Raw genomic sequence first — 15,621 nt, 5'->3', positions numbered from 1 at the left:
TTTTCACCTGGCTTCTGGGGCATTGAACTCAGGTCCTATGCTCTCTAAGGAAGTGCTTTTCCAACGGAGCCATCCCCTCAGCCCCTGGTCTTTTCAGTTCTTAGCGCAGACTTTAACTTCATATGATAAGAAAGTTCTCAGGGAGAATTGTTTCAGTAGATATACTTTGAGAGAACATTGATGCATATTTACGTGTGTATTCATGTTCTGTGAATATATTTATACATTCATAGTTATTCACAGGGCTTTTTTTGGGATTAGTTCCAAGACCCTTCCCTGAAGATACCAAGATCTGAAGATGCTTAAGTTCCTATATCAAGTAGCATAATGTTTGCATATAAACTGCATATAGCCTCCCATATACTTTAAACATATTCTAGATTATTTACAGTAACTAATATACTGTAAATCTATGCAAGTGGTCATTATACTGTATTGTTTAGGGAATAATGACAAAAGTGTACATGTTCAAAGCAACAATTTTCTTTCTTTCTTTCTCTCTTTCTTCCTTTCCTTCCTATCTTTCTTTCTCCCCCCCCCTCCCCCCCCCAGACAGGGTTTCTCTTTGTAGCCCTGGCTATCCTAGAACTCACTCTGTAGACCAGGCTGGCCTCAGACTCACAGAGATCCCCCTGCCTCTGCCTTTTGAGTGCTGGGATTAAAAGCATGTGCCACCATTCTTTTCTTAAAACTTTTATGTACATTGATGTTTTGGCTACATGTATGCCTGTGTGAAGGTGTCTGATCCCTGCAATTGGAGTTACAGATGTGAACTATCATGTGGGTGCTGGGCATTGAACCCAGGTCCTCTGGAAGAGCACACACACACACACACACACACACACACACACACACACACACACACTTGCATAAATAAAAGTATGTATGATGCCGGGCGGTGGTGGCGCACGCCTTTAATCCCAGCACTCGGGAGGCAGAGCCAGGCGGATCTCTGTGAGTTCGAGGCCAGCCTGGGCTACCAAGTGAGTTCCAGGAAAAGGCGCAAAGCTACACAGAGAAACCCTGTCTCGAAAAACCAAAAAAAAAAAAAAAAAAAAAAAAAAAAAAAAGTATGTATGGAGAGACGATTGGATTGCTTGTTTTGTTCTGATTATTCTGGGATGAAATCCAGAGCCTTGTTCATGCTAGGCAAGCATTCTATCACCCAGCCACAACCTGAACCCCACCCCCACCCCCACCTCCTCTGTAGACCAGACAGGCCTTGTAGCTATGATCTTCTTGCCTCAGTTTCTGAGTACCTAGTATTACAAGCCTACACAACCAGGATTGTGTTTTGTAGTCCTGGGGTTGATCGTAGGACCTATATGTACGTCGAGCAAGCACGGTGCCACTGAGGGGTATCCCTCGGGGTTTTTTTTAAAATAAGAGATAGGAGTTTACTCAATAGCCCAGGTTGGCCTCAAACTCTCAATGTAACTCAGGTTAGCCTTGAACTTGCAGTGATCTTCTACGTCTCCTTCCTGACTGCAGGGATTATAAGCATGAGCTACCACACTTGACTGCAGCTCTCTTCTTTCAGTTGTGGGTTTTTGTTGTATTTTTGAGACAGGGTTGACTAAGTTTCGTTGGCTGGCCTTGAATTCACTCTGTAGCTCAGGCAGGCCTTGAACTTGATCTTCCTGCCATAGCCTCCTGTGTATCTGGATGAAAAGTCTGCGCCACCACTTGCTGGAGGCAGAGGCAGGCGGATCTCTGTGAGTTCGAAGCCAGCCTGGTCTACAGAGCTAGTCCAGGATAGCTAGGGCTGTTACACAGAGAAACCCTCTCAACCAAATAGATGAACAGACAGACAGACAGACAGATAAATAACCAGTTAACCCAACATGCCACCAGGCCGTGCTGAGTTGACTGTTCTGATTTGAAATTCTTTTCTTTCATGTCACATTCATTCTAGTCTTACTTCAGTGCTCATTGTGATATTAAAAGTTGGTGTCTTTAACTTTGTTCTCTTATTGTATTGTCTAGGCATTTTTAGATCTTACTAACATTGTTCTTCTTTCTGCAGGAGAAGAATTAGAATATGAATTTGATGAGCAGGGACATAGCACTTGGCTCTGCAGGGTAAGGTATGTTCTTTTTTGTTTACTATTTTTTTTGAGACAGGGTCTTGTTTTGTGAGACTCCTCTGTCTTACTGAGCTCCTGGGTTCTTTTCTTGTTAGTGTCTACAACTGGAAGTGGCCACTTTCAAGTTAACATATGGTTGCAGAGATTATCCCCAAGAGGAACTTGACTCTGCATTTTAGGCTCTTACCAAGTTTGTGTCTTTCTAGTTTAGTATCACTGGGAGCTGAGTGAAATGAATAAACGTGGAAGGAAATGATTTGAAGTCCAGCCCTGGCAAGACAGCATGAAATTCACTGAGGGACTGAAAGGCCATCTGAGGAGACAGGGCATCGTGACAGTTGTCTTCATGGGACTCAGGGCTTACCACTGATCTGTCACTCCCTGTGAACCCCTGCAGATTACCTGTAGATGACTCAACTGGGAAGCAGCTGGTGGCTGAGGCCATTCACTCAGGAAAGAAAAAAGAAGCGATGATACAGTGCTCACTGGAAGCTTGTCGGATCCTTGATACATTGGGATTGCTGCGGCAGGAAGCAGGTAGTATATGAAAATCTTTCTTTCTTTTAAAAATCAAAGAAGGGCCGGGCGTTGGTGGCGCACGCCTTTAATCCCAGCACTCGGGAGGCAGAGGCAGGCGAATCTCTGTGAGTTCGAGGCCAGCCTGGGCTACCAAGTGAGTTCCAGGAAAGGCGCAAAGCTACACAGAGAAACCCTGTCTTGAAAAACCAAAAAAAAAAAAAAAAAAAAATCAAAGAAGGGAAGCCTGGGTAGCCTGATCTCTCTACATGGATAATGTGTACATTGTACAGAATTTTCTGAAGTGGAGAGAAAAGTCCCCTCTCTCAACATCCTAAGACATTTGTTTATATTGTCTTAGATATCTTCAGTACATAGGTGAATATACATTATAAAAATTAAATCCTGGTGGTGGATTAACTAATCCTGGTTAAAAAGCTAAGTCAAGTGGTGGTGGCACCCAACTTTAGTCCCAACACTTGGGAGCAGAGGCAGGCAGATCTCTGTGAATTCAATGCCAACTTAGTCTACAAAGTAAGTTCCAGGACAGCCAGAGTTACATGGGAAAACCCTGTATTGAAGACAAAAAAAAAAAAAAAGAAAGAAAAAAGAAAGAAAAAAGAAAGAAAGGAAGAGAAGAAGAGAAATAACAACTGAAAACCTGGCTCCTGGGAGCATGCTCGCACATGTCTGTAATTTGCAAGGCAGATACAAGAGGAGGGTTGTAATTCAAGGCCGTCCTGGTCCATGTGGGTTTCAGGCCAGTTCCCTGTTCCTTGGTTTATTTCCATGTTTATGATCTTTTTCTAATTATCTTCTTACTTTTTTTAATAGATTAATACCTATATATATACACGTATATATACATATATACACATATATATAGGTATTTATTTAAAAAAGAAGATAATTTTATATATATATATATATATATATATATATATATATATATATATATATACCTTTTTTTTTTTCTTTCTATTTTTTTAGTTTCTCAAGACAGGGTTTCTCTGTGTACCCACCGTGGCTATCCTAGAACTCACTTTGTAGACCAGGCTGGCCTCGAATTCATAGAGATACGCCTGCCTCTGAGAGCTGAGATTATAGGCGTGCGCCACCACCGCCCAGTTCTTCTTCTTTTTTTTTAAAGTGATTTTTATTTATTCATTTAATTTTTATGTGTGTTGGTATTGGGCCTGCATATGTGAGGATCTTCTGGAACTTGAGTTGCAGATAGTTGTGAGCCTTTATGTGAGGGCTGGGAATTGAACCAGGTCCTTTGGAAGAGCAGCCAGTGCTCTTAACCACTAGCCATCTTTCCGGCCTCATCTTCTTACTATTTTTATTGATTGACTTTTTTGTTTGTTTATTTTACTTACTTATTTTTGTTATTTTCAAGACAGAGTTTCTCTGTATAGCCCTGGCTGTCTTGGAACTCTATCTGTAGACCAGGGTGGCTTTGAACTCACAGAGATCTGCCTACCTCTGCCTTCCAAGTGCTCGGATCAAAGGTGTGCGCCACCATGCCCAGCTTTGTTTTAACTTTTTTTTTAAAAGATTTATTTATTTATTATGTATACAACATGTATGACTGCAGGCCAGAAGAGGGCGCCAGATCTCATTACAGATGGTTGTGAGCCACCATGTGGTTGCTGGGAATTGAACTCAGGACCTCTGGAGGAGCAGTCAGTGCTCTTAACCTCAGAGCCATCTCTCCAGCCCCTTAACTTTTTATTGTTGTAAAATATATGTAACATAAAACATACTGTAATTTAGTGATACTAAGTTTACTTACGTACTCACCACTGCCCAGCCCAGAACTTTTCGTCATTCCTGGTGCAACCGTATCCTGTGAACATTAACTCATTCTCCTTCCTCCCCAGCCCCTGGGGACTCCACTCTGTTTCTGTCTCTGTGATTTGATTACTTTATAAGGGATGTCGAGGTCAGAGGTTGGTGTTGGGTATCCTCTTCAGTCACTCCTCACCTTTTATATTGAGGTAGAATCTCCTGCTGAACCCTGTGTCCTGAGCTCGTTTAGCTGGCCAGCTAGCTCTGGGGATCCAGTCTTGTGTGTTGGAGTTGCAGGTGCCCTGCCACACCTGCCCAGCATTTGCACAGGCACTGGGGATCTGAACACTGGTCCTCACCTTTGTGAGGAAAGGACTTGATCTGCTGAGTCATCTTCTCAGCACAGAATCTAACTACTTTAGGTACCTCGTGTAAGTGGCATGATAAATATCCGTTGTGTCCGACTTATTTCCCCTTTCCTGTCTCTTTTTTTTTGAGACAAGGTCTTGTGTATCCCAGGCTGGCCTCAAACTTGCTATGTAGCCAAGGATAGCCTTGAACTTCTAACTCTCCTGCCTCTAACTCCCCAGAGCTGAGGTCACAGGTGGGCTCCCTTGCACCTAGTTAGGTGCTGCTGGAGATCAGACCCAGGGCCTTGTGCATACTAGGTATGAACGCTGCCAACTGAGCTGCATACCCAGCCCCCGCTTCCCTCCCTCTCACTCTCCTTATGTCTCTCTAAAAACACACACACAAAAAACATTCATTATGAATCGTTTTATTTTTAGTATCTCGGAAAAGGAAAGCCAAGAACTGGGAAGATGAAGATTTTTATGATAGTGACGATGATACGTTCCTTGATCGGACTGGCCTGGTAGAGAAGAAGCGTTTGAACCGGATGAAGAAGGCTGGGAAGATTGATGAGAAGCCAGAAACTTTTGAATCCCTGGCAAGTTGTTTATAGAAGCAGCTATTTATGTGGACATTATAACTTTTAAAAACAACAGCATGAAAATCTAGTACTGAGTTACAACTTTTGTGAAATCTAAATTTAATGGTAACAAATAACTTCTAGTCCTATTCACGCTGGTGGAAAAAAGAGTTTACTCACTAATGCAGACTTTCCTCTAGGTTTGTATTGATCCATTAGTGAACATTCTTTGGATATGGTGTGACTTCCCAACACGCAAAGAAAAAGTTCCCAGTTTGGGTGTCCACAGTGAAACTGATGTTAAGCTCTGGCATTTCAGAGAAGTCAGAAGAATAGTACTGTTTTAGTGTGGAATGGCGTGGCCTTCATGAAATTGCCCTAAGGTGGCATGGATTTCAATCTATATTTAGCAGTATTCCTAGCTTAAAACATTATCCAACATCTACCTCTTGTTCATTGATAAAAACAAATGTCTTCTTTTAAAGTTTCAGTAACTCATTCTATTAGAGTTCTTTAATTTTAAAATTAGTTCAGCTAGAATATAGTAAACAAATGAAATAACTATCAGGAGCCAATTTAGGTGGATTTCTGAAGTAATTATCTTAAAGCTTGTAATAATAATGACAATAGGAAGGTGATAAGAAGGAAAACATTTGCTAACTCTGTTGATTTGGGCATTTAGGTTGCAAAGTTAAATGATGCTGAAAGGGAACTCTCTGAAATTTCTGAGAGGCTCAAGGCTTCAAGCAAAGGTAAGACTGCCAGCCAGTAGTTACTGAGCACCTGCCATACAGTATATACTGCATCATGCTAGGCGCTGGGGTACCCTGGAAGGTTCAGATGTTGGAGACGTTGTTAAGGAGCAATATAGCTTTTTATTTTATGTGTGTTTCTATGAGTGAGTTTTGCCTGCACACATGTCTGTGAACCACTTGTGTCTGGTACTCAATGGATGCCAGAAGAGGGCGCTGGATCCCTGGACCTGGGGTTACAGAAGATTGTGAGCTGTCATGTGGATGCTGGAACTGAACTCAGGTCCTCTTCAAGAGCAGCAAGTGCTCTTAACTGCTGAGCCATTTCTTCCGCCACACAGTGTAACATTGTAAAGCTAGAAAGATGTTAAAAATAGTTTGGTTTAATCTCTTTTTATGTAATAGTTGAAGGGACTGACGTGTAAATTACCTCATAAGGTCTCACACAGCTATGACTTGATGGTGCCTTCTTAATATCAATGATGTTTTCTGCTCAGCTTTCTATTTGTGACCTCTTTGTGGATAATCTGGCTGAATTTTAGAGTATTTGGGTCATCTTTCTAAACATGTATATTCCTTTTTGGGCAGCTCTATCAGAATCATCATCTCAGGATTCTTTAGATGCATTCATGTCAGAAATGAAATCAGGGAGCACATTGGATGGCGTGTCCCGGAAGAAACTTCACCTGAGGACTTTTGAACTGAGGAAAGAACAACAGAGACTTAAAGGGTTAATAAAACTTGTAAAGCCAGCAGAGATCCCAGAACTGAAAAAGTAAGTAGTTCTAACTGGAAAAATCGTGGGGCTGGAGAGATGGCTCAGCGGTTAAGGGCACTGACTGCTCTTCCAGAGGACCTGGGTTCAATTCCCAGCACCCACATGGCAGCTCACAACTGTCTGTAACTCCAAGATCTGAGAGCCTCACACAGACACATGTGCAGAAAACACCAGTGCACATAAAATAAAAACAAATTATTTTTTAAAAAATAGAAACATTAAAAAATTGTTTTTGAGACAATATCTGATGTAGCCCGCCCTGGCCTCAAACAGGTTGTTGTAGCCCAGGTGACCTTAACTTCTGTCTTTATTTTTACATTGATTGTGTATACGTGGCTGTGCAGATGTTGCAGATGTCGGGAGTCAGCTTTCAGTGCTTGGTTCTCTCTCCGTCGTCTGGGGTCTGGGATTGCACTCAGACTGTCGATGGTGGTGGTCATCATCTTTACCCCCCGGAGCCACCTCTCCAGCCTAACACTGAACTCGTAAAGAAAATTTCAGTCACGTTTTTATTAATTCTCGGAGAATTTCATGTATTTTCTTGATCATATTCATCCCCTTTCTTCCCCCCAACTCCTATCAGATTTACCCAGAGCCGTGTGTGTGTATAATTAAAATATAATTACATGCTGCCTCTATTTCCCAATGCTGGAATTATAAGTATGTGCCACCACACTGAGTCTTATTTATCTTTGTATTTAATAATTACAGAATTATTTTGTTTGGTGGGGGGGGTGTGCTTTTGTGCACGTGCACTAAGGGTCAAACATGATAAGTTTGTATAGTAAGCATGTGCTATACCCTGGTGCAGATAACCTTTAACAACAGAAGAACTGTTTGTGAAATTTAGATTGCTGGATGATTTTCCATGGGTATTATATGAATTTCTGGTTCATTGGAATGCTATGAGGTTTTTAAACTTAATCTTACTGCAGGGCAAATTTCTTTAAAAAGCAACACGCACAAAAGACTCATTCCTCTAATATTTAAAAACCTATGCAAGGTAATAGATAATCAGCCACACAAAATATAAGTGGCCAAAGGAGATCAATTGACAGGCCACAGAAAATGAAACATGCACACGTGTGCACACACACAAAGACCTGCGCATGGTAGTGCATGCCTGTCATCCCAGTGTTTGAGAGGTAGAGGCAGAAGGGTCAGTAGTTCAAAGTCATCCTCCGATACACAGCAATTTGAAAAACTTGGTCTACACTTGGCAATGTGTGTGTGTGTGTGTGTGTGTGTGTGTGTGTGTGTGTGTGTGTGTGTGTGTGTGTGGTTTTGAATCCTAGCACTTAGGAGGCAGAGACAGGCAGATCTCTCTCTGAGTTTCAGACTAGCCAAGGCTACATAGTGATACCCTGTCTCAAAAAAAAAAAGCAAAAACCAACCCTCAGCATAACCAAAACAAAAAAGAAGAGGAAGAAGAGAAAACAAAAAACAAAAACATTTAGGGCTAGGGCTCAATGGTAGAGCGCCTGCCCAGCATGTGTAGGGTCTGGGTTCAATTCCCAATACTGAATTTAAAAAAAAAAAAATGTGAATTTATTTAGTGTTTTTTTTTTTGTTTGTTTTTGTTTTTGTTTTTTTGGTTTTTGAGACAAGGTGTCACGAAGTAGCCTTGACTGAACTGAAACTCACTCTATAAACCAGGCTAGCTTCAGACTCACAGAAACCTGTCTGCCTCTGTCCTGAGTGCTGGCATTAAAGGTGTGTGCTATCACGCCTGGCCCATTTCTAGAATCTTGTCTTTTACATACTTAGAAAATGGTGAATGTATATTATAATATTGTTTACAATAGCAAAATATGAACAGTCAGGTAATGATTACCAAGGACTGGGTTAAATATATATTATACAATAAAATACCCTGTAACTATTAGGATAAGGAAGCAATTTTCATAAAATGTGGAATTGTTATCAAAATATACTAAGTAGTAAAAGATATCAGCTAATAGAACAGTGCGTGCAATGTCTGTGTGAAGGGAATATGTGTAGATAAGGAGTTGAAAAAGAGAAAAGGAGAATCTCCACCAAGTAGCCATAGTGTTTTAGTTCTAAAATTGTGGTTGTGTGGTGGCAGTTTTAGCTTGAACTAACAAGTGACTAGAAAACCGTATACATTTTTATTGCAGACTGGGCGTGGTGCCCACACCTGTAATCCTAGCATGGGGAGGGCTGAGCAGGAGGTCTCAAGTCTGAGGCCACCTGCTAGAACTCACCCGTGGAGTGAGTCTTAAGACCTGGCAGCTGGGCGTGGTGGCTCGTGCCTGTAATCTGAGCACGTGAAAGCTGGAGACGTGGGGACGGCTCCAAAGTCTGCTTACTGCAAGTACCAAGTCAAAGCAAGGCTGGAGAGACGGCTCAGTGGTGAAGAGCACCGGCTGCTCTTCCAGAGGACCTGGGTTCAATCCCCAGCACCCACATGGCAGCTCCCAGCTGTCTGTGACTCCAGTTCCAGGCCAGGGGACCCGACACCCATGGCAAAACTCCAATGCACGTAAAAAAAAACAAAATAAATAGGGCTGGAGAGATGGCTCGGAGGTTAAGAGCACTGACTGCTCTTTCAGAGGTCCTGAGTTCAATTCCCAGCAACCACATGGTGGCTCACAACCATCCGTAATGAGATCTGGCGCCCTCTTCTATATACATAATAAATAAATAAATCTTAAAAAATAAATAAATAGATAAATAAAAAGCCCAAACCAAACAACCAACCACACAAACAAACAAAAAATTGTACTTTGATTGAAATGGCTAATGCTAAAGAAAATCTCTGCTCTTAAAAAAAAAAGTTGAGTGTGGCTATGTGAAAATTATCGTTGGCTATCCTGCACACTGGAGAGGCGCTCGTGGTTTAGAATAGCCCAGTTCTCATAGTCGGTGTAGAAAGGAGAGTGGAGGTAGAAAGGAAGGGTGCCAGCAGTCAGACCCTGACGCATGGAGAAACAAGGGACTGGAGAGTGCCACAGGAGGTTGACATCTTCCTCTCTCCTTTTTCATTTGGTCATAAACCCAGGGTTAAAGCAGCCGAGCTAGCTGGACGAGGGCTTGGTATAGCACATTACAAAATCATGAATGACATCTTCTAACAGTTCTCATCGTTTAGATTGAATTTATAATTAGTCATGCTTGATCTCCTTAGAGTGGTAGATGTTAAAGGGTTTTAAAGCTACAGGTAAAAAGCTGTGAGCACAAATAATCTGTATCTATCATCAATCTATAGCTATCTATAATCTATCTGTCTATCTGTCTGTCTGTGTACTTACCTACCTGCCTACCTACTCACCCACACACCCACCCACCCCTCCTTCCACCCACCTACCTATTTATTTATTTGAGACGAGGTATTTCCATTATGTTGCCCCAGTTGTCCTGAAACTTGTAGTCTAGGCTGACACTGAACTCACAGACAGCCCCCTGCCTCTGTCTCCTATGTGCTGGATTAAATACTTGAGCCACCACACCAAGCACCTTAGAACCAGCGGACAGCTTTTTAAGTACTTTCCAAAAAATACTTACTTTTATTTTATGTTTATGGGTACTTAGCTGCATGTATGTGCACCACATATGTGCAGTGCCCGTGAAGGCCAGAAGAGGGCGTCAGGTCCTCTGGAACCAGAGTTGTAGCTGGTTCAGCCAGTTGTGAACTACCGTGTGAGTCCTGGGAATTGAACCTGGGTCCACTGGAAGATCAACAGTGCTCTTAATTGCTGAGCCAGCTCTCCAGCCCTTAAGTACTTAAAAAATAATGTAAGTCCTTCTTTAAAAGGGGAGGATGTGTAAATGTGTAATCTCTAGGGAGTTGGTTTTGTGAATCTACTTCCATCTGTAGAAGGAGATTATAAACCAGATTTTGACATCACCACCCCCCGTAGCTAATGTTAATGAGTGGGAGTGTGTGTATGAGAGATTCCATTTTTATTTCTTTTTTTGAGGGGGGATCAATTTTTATTTTATATATGGATATTTTACCTTCATGTACATCTGTGCACCACTTGTGTGCCTGGTACCCATGGAGGCTGGAAGATCTTCTGGTACTAGAGTTACAGACCGTTGTAGGTTCTGGGAATTGAACCCTGGATCTCCTGAAGAGCAGTCAGTGCTCTTATCTCCAGCCCCAAGATCCCGTTTTCAGCGTGACAATGCTTAAAGGTTTTTTGTACTTTTATTGACAAGTGTTGAAAATGTAGAGTGTGTTGATACAAAAATAAGTCTGATGAGTACATTACAGGTGGACATTTGTGCAGGACATTTCTTGTTTTATTTAGATCTGTACTATCCAGTATAACACCCTATAATATTAAGCATTATATACTATTAAAATTTCTTAAAGTTTTAAAAATTCAGTCCTTCAGCATATTAGCCACACTTCAAGTGCTCCATGGCCGAATGTGGCTGATATCTAGTCAAATGGATAATACAATATAAAACATAATTTTTTTCCCATCATTGCAGAAAGTTCCGTTGTACAGCGCTGATTTAGGTTGTCGGTGAGCGTGTGTTATGCCCCTCATCCCTCTGTATGAAACCGGAACTCTTGTGTAAGAGCATCTAGATGTGCTTTTATTTTCCTTCACCAGTGACCTGTACTGGCGTCACCATTGATAAATGCGAAGCCCTGTGGCATGTTGGGAACCACTGGACTGAGGGTTAGCCTCCATCTTGCCTTTAGGACCTGTGTCTCCCAGTCCTCCATGGGCTGCTGGCCTCTTCCTCTTTTTATGTCCAGATACTCGCCTGTGGTCGTTTCTGTTCGTTCAGAAGTGTACTGTCAGTTTCACGGTATTTTAAAAACACCTTATTTCTTAGTATTTTGTGTGTGTTACTATTGGCTGAGGGGCAGTGCACGTGTGTGGCGGTCAGAGGACAACTTTGGGGAGTCAGTTCTCTCCTCCACAGGAGGAGAGGGCAGGCTAAGGGGTTGGACTTAGGTCGCCAGACTTGATTGACAAGTGCTTTTATCCACTGAGCCGTCTCCCCGGCCCAGTTTCACAGCATGTAAGTTAAAACTTCGGACTTCGCTAGAATAGGGATTTATAATTGTTCTTCTTCCTAGGACGGAACTTCAGACTACAAATACTGAAAACAAAGCCAAGAAACTTGCTTTACCTCTCTTTGGTGCCATGAAAGGAGGAAGCAAATTCAAGTTAAAAACCGGAACAGTAGGGGTAAGTTGTGAGGTGGGGTGTGCTAAACTCTTAGTCCTCGAGCCGTCCCTGGGCAAGGCTTTCCGTCTGTTTCCCTGGTCGTGTGGGAAAGGACCTGCTGGCTCAGCATGCGCGTCCTCCTCAGAGCTGGTGAGCTGGCTGCAGGCACCGCTCAGCTGTGGAAGTGCTTGCTGCCCAAGTACCCAGTACCAAGTAAAGTGAAGCCTGGTCGTGTGCAAGACTGCAGCCCCAGCACTGAGGGGCGCTGAGGCAGGAGGATGGCTGGGCTTGCTGACGGACAAGCCTCGCTGGGCTGCAGGTTCAGTGACAGGCGCTACCTTACAGGAATGGGATGGAGAGTGATGTCCTCTTCTGGCTGATGTGTGTCCACAGGCATGCACACATACACAAAAGAACTAACTGATTAATCTGTGCCATTCACTGAAAATAACTTGTCATTTTTTTTCTTTTGAGACCCGGTCCCACCATGTGGTCTTGGCTGTCCTGGAGCTAGTTTACTAGTTTCTAATGAATGTTTTATTTAGGAATAAAGTGTCTATGTTGATTCCTCCCCCCCCCCATATTATTTTGTTTACTGCTGTAATATTTTCTTCCTCATTTAAAAAATTAGGGTTTTTTTTGAGAATTTTGTACATTGTGCTTTGATTATTTATATTCAATCCCCTTTTCCAACTGCTCCAAGATCCATGGTCCCCCTTCCTACTCACCTAACTTGGTGGCCTCTTTTTTTTTTATTTTTTAAGATAGAGTTTCTGGCTGTCCTGGATATCTTAAATGTGTGTCCTACTGGAGCACACTTGATCGACCAAAGGCTCTACTCTTAGAGAAAACTGACTCCTGCCCTCCCTGCATCTGTGATTTGCCGGGAGCTCCTCAGCCGGGGCGAGAACTTTGTCCCTTCCCCCCTTTTCCACGCTGGGGTTCTGTCTGGCTTGCACTTGTGGAGGTCTTGTGTGTGCTGCTACAACCACTGTGAGTTCCTACATGTGACTGCCCTGCTAGGTCCGGAAAACCCTGTTCCTCAGAGTCGTCTGCTGCCTCTGACCCTGGCAGTCTTTTTCTATTTAATAATCCTGTAAGCCCGTGTAGCACTGAAGACTGAACCCAGGGCCTTGCATCTGCTAGGCAAGCACACCACCGCTGAGCTGCATACCCAGTGCTGTGTTCAGCAATTTTTGCTTGTTCTGTGTATATTTCCAGTCTAGTGATCTCTGGCCCTAGAAATTGCTGGAAACCAAGATCCGCAGATGGACAACATTCCCTGCGGAGGTCAGGCTTCTAGCAGACTTTGGTGGGATTTATAAATCTAAAGTTTGCACTGTATACATTTGACCTAACCTCCTAGAAGAGCTTTGTCTCTTTTTACCGTTCTGCAGAACTACTTCCGAGTTGATGGTTTTGTTTCCCTTGTAGAAGTTGCCGCCCAAGCGTCCAGAACTCCCTCCATCGTTAATGAAAATGAAGGATGAGCCTGAAGTCGAAGAGGAGGAGGAAGAGGAGGAAGAAGAGGAGAAAGCAAAGGAGGAGCGTGAAGAGCAAACGGAGGATGGAAGCAGCAGGCTGCCTCAAGAGACAGAGGCGGAGCTGGGGACAGCAGTGCCCGACCCACGTGCTCCCACAGATCCCTCTGGCTCTAGGGAGGCAGAAAGCCATGGTAGTCCCTTGCTTTTCCCTGTGCTCGCTCGTGGGCCAGTTGCGTGCGTTATATGTGTATGTGAAAATAGCAGGTTTGGGTTTTCTCTTTCTAGCAAGCCTGAGTCCGTTGGACAGCTGTTGGCACCACTGTTAGGTCATTGCCCGGTTGGTCCTTGTCTTGGTTCACGCTTGTCACAGCTGGAGAGCACTATGAATTTCTTCCCCTTGTCAGTGTGCATAGTCCTTTCTGGGGCAGCGGAAGCAGACTGCTGGAGCGAGGTTTCCAGGACGACAGCTCCAGCCTCTGAGTCTTGGGTCCTAGGTATGCGGTGTCTTTAGCACCAGGGACTTAACTGTCAGCTCTGGGAGGCAGCGAGGGGCGATGGCAAAGCTCCTATTGTTGGGGGAGTCATTGGACTAACCTGACCAACCACCTGGATAAAGGTTTCTTGTGCCTTGTGCTGGGATTTTTGTGAGGTAGGCTGTGGTCTTCTGGGAATTGTCAGCACAAGTGAAGTAACTATTTAAGAGCTCAGGTTTTAAAACTTGGTTTAATTTAAAACCTTAAAGATTAAATAATTAGTAAATCTGTGGTTGATAAGGGATTGTTCTAGGTTTTTGGGTCTCCTCCTTCTTACTTATTTTTTTGACATAGAATCATATTACCTGCAATTCTATAGCCTGTTTTTTCCTAGTTTTTAAAACTACATTTATTTGTCTATGTGTATGCGAGTATGTGAATGCATGTTACACATGTGGAGGGCAGAGACCTGTGGGAGCTGGTTCTCTCCTGCCCCCACGGGGACAGTGGGGGATCAGGCTTGGTAGCGAGTGTCTGAAACTGTCAACCATCTTACTGGCTCTGTGGAACAGATAAGGAATAATAAAAGTATTATTTTTAAAATGTGGTTTTCTTTTACTAAAGGAAGGTCTTAGTGGTCCAGTACATGTATGCATCGTGATTTAATTACCTTTTACTTTTTAAACATGTAAAATATTTAATCATTTTTAAATTTAATTGGAAAACGTTGAATTACCTTTATTGTGTGTGCCATGGTGTACCTATGGAGAGTATGACTTTCAGAGGTCAGTTCTCTCTTCTGCCATGTGCGTCCTGGGATCGAACTCAGGCTGTCAGGTTTGGTAGTAAAAGTGTCTCTACCTGCTGAGCCGTCTCGTTGGCCCTATTAATTTTTACAATTATAAAAATGTCAATAATAAAACTTGATGCTGAATTCTGGCATATCTGGAAGTTGAGAGGGACGTCTATACATTTTAAAGTCTTTTGTTGTTAAAAGTCTTTTGAAGTGGAACTTGGGTAGTCTGTAGACTTCTGGAGGCTCCTTTACCGAAGACTGTAAGGCTAACTGCGTCTGCTGGTAGTCTAACTGAATGACCATCTAAGTCTGCAGCTGCTGTCCTTGTTTTTGATTGTTTGGACTCTACTGTGAATTAAATAACAGCAGCACATCCTGCACTGTTTTTATAGAAACCATGTCTCAGCTCAGCCCAGCGGAACAGGGTGAAGATCATCAGGAGATGGGCGAAGCGGCTTCATCATGTGAGGACCCCTCGGGTGAGTGGTGGGGCAGACGCCGTGGCTGCGCTGCACACGGGTTTTGTGAGCAGGGAGGTGGCAGCAGCTGCCTTGGGAGGCAGGACAGAAAGTGGCCTCGCAGACCAGGCTACAACCAGGGCCCTAGACAAGAAGAGAGCGCGTAGAGGTTTTGTTTGGAGCCATCTTCTTTGCCTATTTTTTTTACTCCTAGACTACTTCCTGGGGCTCCCTATGTCCCACAAAGCAGTCAATGCCTCATGCTTCTCTGACCAGAGAGAGGAAGCCCCCCCCCCAGTCCATTATGTCCTACCATGGAAGTGAATCAAACCTGTAGTAATAAATCAGTTGATAGATTGGCCTACTATCTTTCTGACTGCTTTTTTCTGGCTTTGCCTCTTA

At 43.2% G+C, this 15,621-nt stretch overlaps 1 protein-coding gene across 2 annotated transcripts in view; it reads left to right on the top strand.

Moving 5' to 3' along the window:
* The window catches only part of LOC114696357 (solute carrier family 4 member 1 adaptor protein), a 31,029-nt gene that overhangs the window by 8,781 nt on the left and 6,627 nt on the right, over nucleotides 1-15,621 (top strand). For both annotated transcript variants that reach the window (XM_028874033.2, XM_028874024.2), the window contains exons 4-11: nucleotides 2,027-2,087; nucleotides 2,485-2,624; nucleotides 5,183-5,343; nucleotides 6,008-6,077; nucleotides 6,666-6,852; nucleotides 11,918-12,029; nucleotides 13,443-13,683; nucleotides 15,154-15,240. In XM_028874033.2, coding sequence (XP_028729866.1) covers nucleotides 2,027-2,087; nucleotides 2,485-2,624; nucleotides 5,183-5,343; nucleotides 6,008-6,077; nucleotides 6,666-6,852; nucleotides 11,918-12,029; nucleotides 13,443-13,683; nucleotides 15,154-15,240 — 1,059 coding nt within the window. The remainder of the gene's footprint in view (nucleotides 1-2,026; nucleotides 2,088-2,484; nucleotides 2,625-5,182; nucleotides 5,344-6,007; nucleotides 6,078-6,665; nucleotides 6,853-11,917; nucleotides 12,030-13,442; nucleotides 13,684-15,153; nucleotides 15,241-15,621) is intronic.

The sequence above is a fragment of the Peromyscus leucopus genome, chromosome 22 (assembly GCF_004664715.2).
Source record: "Peromyscus leucopus breed LL Stock chromosome 22, UCI_PerLeu_2.1, whole genome shotgun sequence".
Classification (NCBI taxonomy): Eukaryota; Metazoa; Chordata; class Mammalia; order Rodentia; family Cricetidae; genus Peromyscus; species Peromyscus leucopus.
This window is presented reverse-complemented; position numbering and strand designations above follow the sequence as displayed.